The following is a 10,831-nucleotide window of genomic DNA, read 5'->3' as shown; positions in this document are numbered from 1 at the left end:
CGGCCGTGATCACACCAACCAACAAAGCAACAATCAATGTTTGAATGAATGAAGAACTTCTCCTCTTGTCTCTCCTCTCTCCAGCTCGCACACTCTACACCTCTCCTGATGCCTTCACTGACCGTCAACACTGTAGGAATTAAGAACATCTACACTGAACAGGTTTAACAAACAGGAGAGCTGTTACAGTGTTATATATGTGTTATAACTTTTCTCCTGATATCGTGTCACCAGTACAACTGGATAATGCTAGAATGATAGTTGTGAGTACTAACAGCAGCCATGTTTGTTTGTGTTTTTAACTTTCACTATGATAATGTTTTGGTGAGGACCGGTTTTGAATCAGTCACCATCATATGGTCGCAAGTCAGCGGCGCTCGTGCATGTGAGCGGGGGGGCGTCGTTTTGGAGGAGCTCTGAGGGAGGAGGGGAGACGGAGTGATGAGGACATGCTACATTCAAATTCATGCTAGTTTTCCAAGACTGCCAACCCCAGCTTTAAAGCAGATACAGTTTGAGACACAGTGGTCTGAGATCAAAGTCTTAGATTCTGTAAAAGAGGGAATGGATATCAACTTTAAAGTCTGTTGGACGGTATTCCATGAAAATGCTGGCATCAATGGAAAACGCTGATCTGCCGAGTTCAGTATGAACTCAAGGGGCTTTCAGAACGAGCCAATCAGAAGACATTGAGGTTTTGTGGGTTTGATTTACATGCTTGTATTTGTTGTATTTTAGCTAAGCAGCCATCACACGCACTCCTTTCTGGTAGTGCTAAACATGTTGCTGACAGATAATTTATAAACTCAGTATCCTGTATTTTTCTCTGTCCCATTAATAATAAAATAATTGTATTAAAGCACTCTTACAGGCCTGAAGCACTACTGTAGGAAAGTCTTGATTTGCAGCATTTTCTTTTTTGTGATCAATTGTTAATCAGTTCTTTTTCAGTAGCTTTGATATTGCAAACACAGCATAGTCATAATATCATTATCATCATAATGAATCATGTGATTGTTTAAATTTCTTCATGATAGGGATATATTTAGCCAAATAGTCGGTCTTCATGATAGGGATATATTAAGCCAAATAGTCGGCCAATCGAGATCTGAGGAATTATTAATGTCCCTCTTCTACAAGTTATCAAGCAGCAGAGGCTTATTTGAGGCCTCGGTTATATAATTGTAAAGGTCTGTAACAATGCCATTGCGTTTGCCTTTTGAGCCTCATAGTAAATTAAGGGGATGCTTTTCCAGATCTGTGCCTTTGGTACACCGTGAGTCCACATAGCTGCACACAGCTGTAAGTAAAAGAAGAATTCAGTGCCCGGCATGTTATAGGAACTCTGTCACTCTTCAAATTCACGGAGGCCTTGATGTCCTATAATATCTTGAAGCTTATGAACAAGTCTATCCTCTCATTGTGGAAATAATTGGTTTATCATCTATTAGAAGGGAAAGAAATACGAAAAATTTGAGATACACAGGATAATGTATTGGAAATTCATGCTAATAGCTGAACTTTATGCCAGACTGTAAACATACATGAAATAAATGGTCCAAAATCCTCATCCACTGATTTACAGGGTGTATTAGTGTACATCAGATGAGTTAGACTGAGGATATATCAATTATTCTTGGATGGGGACACTTGGGATTCTGAATTAACCCAGTCTGTGAGTGGCAAAGCACCATGCATACCATTCAAATGTGATCATGGGTTAATAATGGAAATTAATTCATCAGCAAAGGAACATAATCAGCCAAAGATCTCGCTTTAATTTAGGAGACAAGAAATGACCCCCTGGAGTGGGCTTGCCGCAGACGGGCCCTGCCTCTTTTAACGCACTTCACTAGAACAGTTGGACAAAAAAAAAAAAAAAAAAAATGACAATCGGGTTGGGGGTGCTGTTGGGGGGGCGGGTTTTATACAGGGGGGAGGGGCAGATGATGGGGCATTAGTGCACCAAGGCTCTCCCCCCCCCTCTCCCGCCTCCCTTCCACCCCCTTATTTTAATGCACCTCACTAGATACTGATATAGGTAAAGACATGGGGTGGGGGGTGTGGGTTGGGTGGACCGGTTTTATACTGTGGGGGGGGGGGGGGGGGGGGGCAGATTGTGGTGCAGTAGTGCGCTCCGTCAGGAAGTTGGTGATCCACTGACAGATGGAGGCCGGCACTGTGAGCTGGGTGAGTTTCTGGTGCAGGATGTCTGGTATGATGGTGTTGAACGCAGAGCTGAAGTCTACAAACAGGATCCTAGCGTAGCTCCTGGGGGAGTCCAGGTGATGCAGGATGTAGTTCAGACCCATGTTGACTGCATCCTCCACCGACCTGTTTGCCCGGTAGGCAAACTGCAGGGGGTCCAGCAGGGGGCCTGTGATGTCCTTCAGTAGGCTCAACACCAGTCTCTCCAAGGACTTCATGACCACAGACGTCAGGGCGACGGGCCTGAAGTCATTGAGTCCTGTGATGGTGGGTTTCTTTGGGACTGGGATGATGGTGGAGCTTTTGAAGCATGAGGGCACTTCACACAGCTCCAGCGATGTGTTGAAGATCTTTGTGAAGATGGGGGCCAGCTGCTCAGCGAAGACTCTCAGGCAGGAGGGGGACATGCCGTCTGGTCCTGGAGCCTTCTTGGTCTTTTGTCTCTGGAAGAGCTGGATTACCTCATCTTCACAGATCGTCAGCGCAGGTGGGGGGTCAGAGGAGGGGGTTGTGGGGGGGCCAGGTAAATCAGAGTCTTCGGGTGAGGGGTGTGAAAACCTGCAGTAGAAGCTGTTCAGGTCGTCAGCTAGTCTTTTGTTACCTTCAGGGTGGGGGGAGGGTCTCCTGTAGCTTGTGACTTCACGCAGGCCTCTCCAAACTTCTGAGGGGTCGTTGGCAGAGAAGCTCTGTTTTAACTTCTCAGTGTAGCTCCTCTTAGCTACCTTGATCCCCCTCGTCAGTTTGTTTCTGGCCTGCTTGAACAGGTCCCGGTCCCCACTTCTGTAGGCCTCTTATTTGGCCTGACGCAGCTTCCTCAGTTGAGGTGTGAACCAGGGCTTGTTGTTGTTGTATGTACAGAAGGTCCTGGTCTGCACACACATGTCCTCACAGAAGCTGATGTATGAAGTCACAGTGTCAGTGAGTTCATTGAGGTTTTCTGATGCAGCTTCAAAAACACTCCAATCAGTGCAATCAAAGCAGGCTTGTAACTCCTGCTTTGACTCCTCCGTCCACTTCTTCACAGTCCTAACTACAGGCTTAGCCGTTTTAACTTCTGCCTGTAGGTCGGGATGAGATGAATCAGAGAGTGATCAGATAGTCCTAAAGCTGCACGGGGGACAGAGCGATATGAGTCCTTTATTACTGTGTAGCAGTGGTCCAGAGTGTTAGACTCCCTGGTGGGACACTTAATATGCTGTCTGTATTTAGGTAGTTCGTGGGTTAAATTTGCTCTGTTAAAATCCCAGAGAATGATGAGCAGAGAGTCAGGATGTTTTTTCTCCACGTCTGTAATCTGGTCAGCCAGGTGCTGTAACGTCTCCGTTACGCAGGCCTGAGGTGGGATGTAGACGCCGACCAGAATAAAGGAAGAGAACTCCTGCGGCGAATAGAAGGGTTTGCAGTTTATGAAAAGAGTCTCCAGATTTGGACTGCATGACTTCTTCAACACTGTGGTATCTGTACACCAACCTTCGTTTATGTAGAAACAGATTCCGCCTCCTCTCGCCTTCCCAGAGAGTTCCTTTACGCGTTCCGCTCTGTGGAGCTGAAAGTCCGGTAAGTGCAGCGAGCTGTCTGGGATGTGTTCACTGAGCCAGGTTTCAGTGAAACACAGGGCGGCGGATCTGCAAAAGTCTGTGTTTCTTGAGTTGAGGAGCAGCAGTTCATCCATCTTGTTTGCCAGGGAGCGGACATTCGCCAGGTGAATGGACGGGAGCGCACTGCGTAACCCCCGTTGTCTCAGTCTGACGAGCGCGCCTGCTCGCTTGCCCCGGCGCCGGTGTCTCCGGCAAAGACCATAGAGAGCTGCGGCTCCACCAGCAAGAATCTCTGTGTAACTTCCAGGTTCAATGAAAACCGGTGTAAAGAGTTCGGCAGAGGACTGTCCAATGTTAACAAGTTCTTCTCTGGTAAAAGAAACCAGAGAAGCGGAGCATAAAGATCCAAAAAAAGAGAAAAACGCAACAAGTACGAGAGAGCGCAGTACCATGGCGACCGTCCGTGGCGCCATCTTGGATATCATTTTAGTTCTCTTAAACCATTGTCATGTGCTTTTGTGTTTCTTTTTCTCGTGATGTCTTGCACTCTGTAAAGCACTTTGTAAACATGTTTTTAAAAGGCACTATATAAAGAAATATATTATTATCATTATATGGCCACCTTCAGTTTCATACAAACTTCACTTGGCACAACAAGACTTCCTGCATCGTCCCGGTGCCAAAGAAAGGACGACCCAGCGCTCTCAATGACTGCAGACCTGTGGCACTCACGTCACATGTGATGAAGACATTCGAGAGACTGGTTCTTCAGCACCTGAGGACACTGCTGACTGCTTTCCTGGACCCGCTGCAGTTCGCTTATAGGCCGCACATCGGTGTGGAGGATGCCATCATCTTCCTCACCCACAAGTCTTTCTCCCACCTAGAGAAGCAGGGAAGCACTGTGAGAGTCATGTTTTTTGACTTCTCCAGTGCTTTCAACACCATCCAGCCCTGCCTTCTGAGAGACAAACTGCTGGCCATGCAGCTTCACCCGGACACCACAGACTGGATCGTGAACTACCTCACTGGACGGCCGCAGTACGTCAGAGTGGATGGCTGTACCTCTGAGGTGGTCATGAGCAGCACTGGCGCCCCCCAGGGGACTGTTCTGGCGCCATTCCTCTTCACCCTCTACACCTCCGACTTCCGCTTCAACTCCGGTTCCTGCCACCTCCAGAAGTTTTCCGACGACTCCTCCATCGTTGGACGCATCAGTGAAGATGACGAGGAGGAGTACAGAGGACTGATAGAGAGCTTCATCGCGTGGTGTGACAGCAATCATCTGAAGCTCAACATCAGCAAGACTAAGGAGCTGGTGGTGAACTACCGGAGGAACAGGAGGCCCCCAGCCCCAGTCCTCATCCAGGGGGAGGAAGTGGAGAGGGTGGACTCATACAAGTACCTTGGGGTCCAAATAAACAATAAACTGGACTGGTCCACCAACACTGATGTCATCTACAGGAAGGGACAGAGCAGACTATTCTTCCTGAGGAGACTCAGGTTCTTCAGTGTCTGCAGCAGGCTCCTGAAGACCTTCTATCAGTCTGTGGTGGCCAGTGCTCTCTTCTTTGCTGTGGCGTGCTGGGGTGGAGGTATCAAGACGGGTGAGGCCAGCAAGCTCAACAAGCTGGTAAAGAAGGCCCGCTCTGTGGTTGGCCTAGAACTGGACAGTCTGGAGTCAGTGGCTGAGAGGAGGTTGATAGACAAATTGCGAGCCATCCTGGACAACCCCTCTCACCCTCTCCATGATGAGCTGTGGCTGATGGGGAGCTCGTTCAGTTAGCGCATCATTCCACCACGGTGCAAGACTGAACGCTTCAGGTGCTCCTTTGTGCCCACCGCCATCAGACTGTTAAACAGTAATGGAGGCCACAGACTGAGGCAACATCCCTGCTCTGTCTGTCACACTCCATCATCCCATCCTGAACTCTCTCTTGACTGCTGCTGGCATTATAATGTATAATATACTGTATTATATAATTATCTTGCTATATTATATTTTGTTAAATTACATTACTATTCTAAGTACAACCCATGTTTATCAGAGACTAAACTGTGCTGCTGCCTGTCTTGGCAAGGAAACTCAAAAAAGATCATTTTAATTTCAATAAGTTCTTATCCTGGTTACATACAAAACAGTAAAAAAAAAAAGCCACATGACAATCAAAGGTCATACTGACTTCCATCATGCAGTACCACTCAATAATGAATGGTCAAACATGGCAGATCCACATGATGATCAAAGGTTAACCTTACCTCAGTCTAGCCAGGCCACTTTACAGTTAAAGGTCAAGCTTGTATATCTAGTAATTAATATATAAACAGACCAAAGCCTTTGTCTGGGTTTTGTGTGTCTAATCTTTTTTTTCTTCGAATCCTGTTGCACCCCGGTTAGTAAGGCTTTGTTCACTCACAGTGGTTTTCTGTAGTGTCCTGTCCTTCTCTTACACTTTAGTTGGGTAGTATCTTATCCTGCTCTCAACCTACCAACCCTGAAGTATCTGAAGTGGAGTACCTGAAATCATCACAATGTAGTCTAACCACCAAATACACATTTCTCAGATTTTCAGGTAAGTTGTCACCTTTTCTAAACTTGTAATATAACTGTTCTCTAATAATGACGTCTCTCCTGATTGATAAGTATTTATCACACAACACACCTACGTCAGAGGTGTCACCTGTTGGTCAAAAACTACAATTACACAAAATCTTCCTGTGATACTTGAAAAAATCTGTTTTTTTCTTCACTTTTTAGTGAAAATCTGTGTTTTTCTTTAAGCTTCTGTCTTTTCAGGGGTGTTTGTTAACATTGGAGCTCTCTGGTTAGTACTTTAAATATATATTTGTACTTCAGTTTAAAACATGCTGCCTTTACTTCCACGAAAACATCCAGATTCAACTGTTTCCTGAGACTCAAAAGTATTTATTGGACCCATTATGAGTGCAGACAGTTTTTTTTACACATTAAGAAAACAACACAATATTGAGACACCCTCAGACATACACTACCAGTCAAAAGTTTGGAAACACCTTCTCATTCAAGGGTTTGTATTTATCTTAATTATTGTAAACACTGTAGATTAATACTGAAGACATCAAAACTATGAAAGAACATATATGGAATTATTGAATGAACAAAAAAGTGTTAAAGCAGAATTTGTTTTATATTTTAGATTCTGTAAAGTAGCCCCCTTTTTCCTTCATGACAGCTTTGCACACTCTTGGTATTCTCTCAGTCTGCTTCATGAAGTGGTCTCCTGGAATGGTTTCTAATTAACATGAGCCTTGTCAAGAGTTCATTTGTAGAATGACTTGCCTTCTTAATGTGTTTGAGACCATCAGCTGTGTCTTTCAGGGGTATTTGACTACTGTTGCAATCCAGATTATGATAAAACCAGATTATTTCATAGTTTTGATGTCTTCAGTATTAATCTACAATGTTGAAAATAATTAGAATAAATAAAAACCTTTGAATGAGAAGGTGTGTCCAAACTTTTGACTGGTAGTGTATTTTGTGAAGAAATGAATCAGTTAAAACTGATGCATTGTAAAAGTTAGTCAGCATGTGCTGCTGGCATGACTGTTATGACTTTAGAGGGCCATCTGTGGGGATTTGAGGTTCAATATTCATCATTTATCATTCATTACTAATACACACAAAGAAAAAGCCTTAAAGGTGACATATCACGCTTTTTTCATCAATATATATTGGTCAAAGAGGTCCCCAAAACATGTCTTTAAAGTTTATGCTCAAAAAAACACTTTGAAATCAGATTTTGGTCTGCCTGAAAAGCCCTCTTCTTCAGTCCTCCTCAGAACACTCTGTTTTCTCTCTGACCACGCCCCCTCAGGAAGTGGATGTGGTCTCGGCTCTCCAGCACGTTGATCTAATGTTTACATGTTGGCTGAATATACACGGCTGCTCACAGATCACGTTACTTCAACCCTCTGAATCTGATCCAGAATCTGATCCTGACGGAAAGGCGCCTGTAGCAGGACCTTTCTGAAGGATTGGTCACAGATTTAGTGTTTCTTGTTGTTTTATTTATCAGTATGTAGACGTGTGTCTTGGTACACAGCTACGAACATGTAGCTATGTGGCTATGCTAACTAGCGCTAGCACTTATCCATGATAAATAAAAATCATCCACTAGATCATCAAATCTGCAGACGTGGGGAGTAAAACCGACCTTTGTGTTTATTAAGACAGCCTACAACTAGCATGCCTCCCTCCTAAGCTCCTTGTTAGCACACATTTGTGCAGGTAATGAAAAACGGAGGGGGGATTCAGTATTATTTTATACAGTCTATGGGCTGAACAAGCTCCGAGCTCTGACTCCGTGACAGACAGGATATTGTTGTTACGTGACAAAAACACGGAGAACTGAAACGGCTCGTTTTAGACACATTTACAGAAAGGTGGAGAAATCAAAACAGGGGCAGAATGGATTTTTTTCATTCTCGGGGGGTTTGTAGACATGCCAGGGAAACATATTTCAGGTAGAGAAACATTAAAAAGTCCATTTTGCATGATATGTCACCTTTAAATCGATCAACAAATAGGGTCAAATAAGTTCATTTTGCACATTTGCAAACATATTCCACATATTCACATGTGATCATATGTATGGATAAATGAGAGAAACGTTGGCTTGCACAGACAGTAACACAAATGCCAAAATTTGCTCATCATCACAAAATGTTAAAATGTGTCCAATTTTAAACTCAGATCCAATGAGCACATTAGGAAGTGTGGGCGCTGTAGGTGTGGGGTAACCTGAGTTCATTGGAAAGATTGTTCAGAATTCATTTTTGGTTAAATGATAAAAAAAAATCTTTAAGGCTTAAAAATGAGAGCTTCAGGTTTCATGAACAACAGAGATCCTCAGAGGTGCAGAGTTGCCACCACCATCATTAAAACAGGGGCTGAAGAACGGGCAGAGGTTTTCAGTGAAGAAGCAGCCAGTGAAGGAGAATATAATATCTGCAGAATCAACATTATAAAAAGAGACCAGCCCCTCCTCGTAATCGACGAACACGCCCACCCTCTGAGGCTGAGACTTCACGGAGAGGAGGACATCGGGGTCAGCTAGAGCGACGTACTCATTTCCATTCCTCAGCTGCAGAGTCCAGTAACCAGCTTCAGGACATGATATGACCTGTCCTTTCCTGTTGGCTGACACACTGATGACTCCTAAATCCCACTTTGTTTTCCCTTTAACCTCCACCTCATAGTAGGACCTTCCAGTGGAGAAACTCTGGTTCGCCAGTACAACCACACAGAATGAAAATCTCTCTGGATTGTCTGGGAGATTCCTCACAACATTGCTGTGGTTCACTTGTTTTCCATCATCAGACAGAATAAGTTTAGGATGTGCTGTGTCAGGATCAAGAGTCACATCCACTGCATACTGCTGCACTCTCTTCAGTTCGGCTTTAAGAAGCTCCTCCACCCTTTGGCTGAGTGATTCCTTCAGCTGAGCCAAAGCTCTTGCCACAGTTCCTTCATATGAAGGCTGACGGAGGCTGATATCTGTCCAATTCTTGGTGGGTAATGAGGCCTTCAGGGGTGACAAACTTTGGAGGAGTCTGAGGTGGTCCTCTGAGCATGAGAGCTGCTCCACCTCCACATTTCTGTTCACCAACTCAGAGATCTCCTGAGTCAGCTCTGTGATGAAGTCCTCTGCTTGTTCAGCTGTTGTTTTCTGCTTCTGTGTGATCTGTTCAGTTAACTCACTCATACCTGTCTCCACAAACTGTGTCAGAGCAGTGAAGATCTGCAAGCCGTCTGCTATCTGTCTGTCTGCAGCTTCCCTGCTGAGCTTCTCTGACTGTCTGAGCTCTTGTATCTTCAGCTTTCGCTCCTGCACCATCTCATGAATCTCCACCTTCATTTTCCCCAGCTCTGCCTTCTTTCCTTTGCTCGCTTCCATCAGAGGAACAACATCATGGGACTCATGGTCTGTCTCTGAACAAAAATGACACAAACATATCTGGTCCGTCTTGCAGTACAGCTCCTTGAGTTCACCATGCTTTGAACATATTCTGTCTTCAAGGTTATCCAGCGGCACAACAAGCTTATGTCTTAACAATCCTGACACTTTCTGATGCCGCTGTAGGTGAATCTCACAGTACGAGGCCTGACACACCAGACAGGACTTCAGGGCTTTCAGTCTGACCCCGGTACAGAAGTCACAGGAAACCTCTCCTGGTTTGGCGATCTCTGAGACGTCCTTTACCGCTGCTTGTTTGAACTGAGCAGCCATTTCAGCTATAAAGATATTGACATGAAGCTCAGGTATCAAGTCAAAAAGCCTCTTACAACAAGGGCACTTGCATTTCCTGTTGATCCTCCAGTCTGCAGTGATGCAACTTTTGCAGAAGTTGTGTCCACAGGGTATGGTGACGGGGGAAGTGAACACATCCAGGCAGATGGAGCACAGAAACTGGTCTTGGGACAGCAGACAGCTGGCGGCTAACATGATGAACAATCTAAGGCCAGAAATAAATAAATTTTTGAGTTAATTTATAACTTCTGTCTTCCAGCAGTGTTAAACCCTTGAGATAAATGTTACATCTTGTTTATGTCCAGCAGTTATGCACAAATAGACAAAGCTCACTCATCATGTAGCCTATGCCATAGACAGTATCAATTTAAGCTAGTATTCTTTCATCTTTTAAAATGCATAGCTACTTTATCATATTTGTGTACTCTGTTATATTAACTTAATTACTATTGACATTTCTACTTCTGTTTGATGAGCACTTTGTTGTATTTTACTTAGTTGTAAAACCCTTCTCTAGTGTGTCCATTCTCTCTCTCACACACACACACACAAAGTGAGCATCTACAATGTAAGGCTTTAATTAACTGATGTCTATAAAGCACTCTGATTCTGTAACATGTGAAAGCTTTGATTCAATCAGAGAATAAACATGAACTTACCTGAATATATGTAGGAAATACTTTCTTTTAGGAATGCTGGAGAAACCTCTTGTCCGTTTATCCTCATAGAATCAGGAGCCCGCACTGCCTGCAGTCTATCTGTCCCCAAGAAGAAACCTTCTCCTACACTGGGGGG

General features: G+C 44.4%; 1 protein-coding gene across 1 annotated transcript; it reads right to left on the bottom strand.

Annotated features, from left to right (window-relative positions):
* Positions 1-8,608: 8,608 nt before the first annotated feature.
* LOC117810504 (E3 ubiquitin-protein ligase TRIM39-like) lies at positions 8,609-10,231 on the bottom strand. The gene has a single exon (XM_034680369.1). The coding sequence runs from the start codon at positions 10,229-10,231 to the stop codon at positions 8,609-8,611; it is 1,623 nt and encodes a 540-aa protein (XP_034536260.1).
* Positions 10,232-10,831: the final 600 nt, after the last annotated feature.

This window comes from Notolabrus celidotus, chromosome 3 (genome assembly GCF_009762535.1).
Source record: "Notolabrus celidotus isolate fNotCel1 chromosome 3, fNotCel1.pri, whole genome shotgun sequence".
Taxonomy (NCBI): domain Eukaryota; kingdom Metazoa; phylum Chordata; class Actinopteri; order Labriformes; family Labridae; genus Notolabrus; species Notolabrus celidotus.
Note: the sequence above shows the minus strand (reverse complement) of the source record. Positions and strands in the feature narration are given on the sequence as shown.

Bases quoted from the DNA above. Each gene is read 5' to 3' on its own strand.
- LOC117810504 (XM_034680369.1), bottom strand. From the start codon at position 10,231: ATGTTAGCCGCCAGCTGTCTGCTGTCCCAAGACCAGTTTCTGTGCTCC.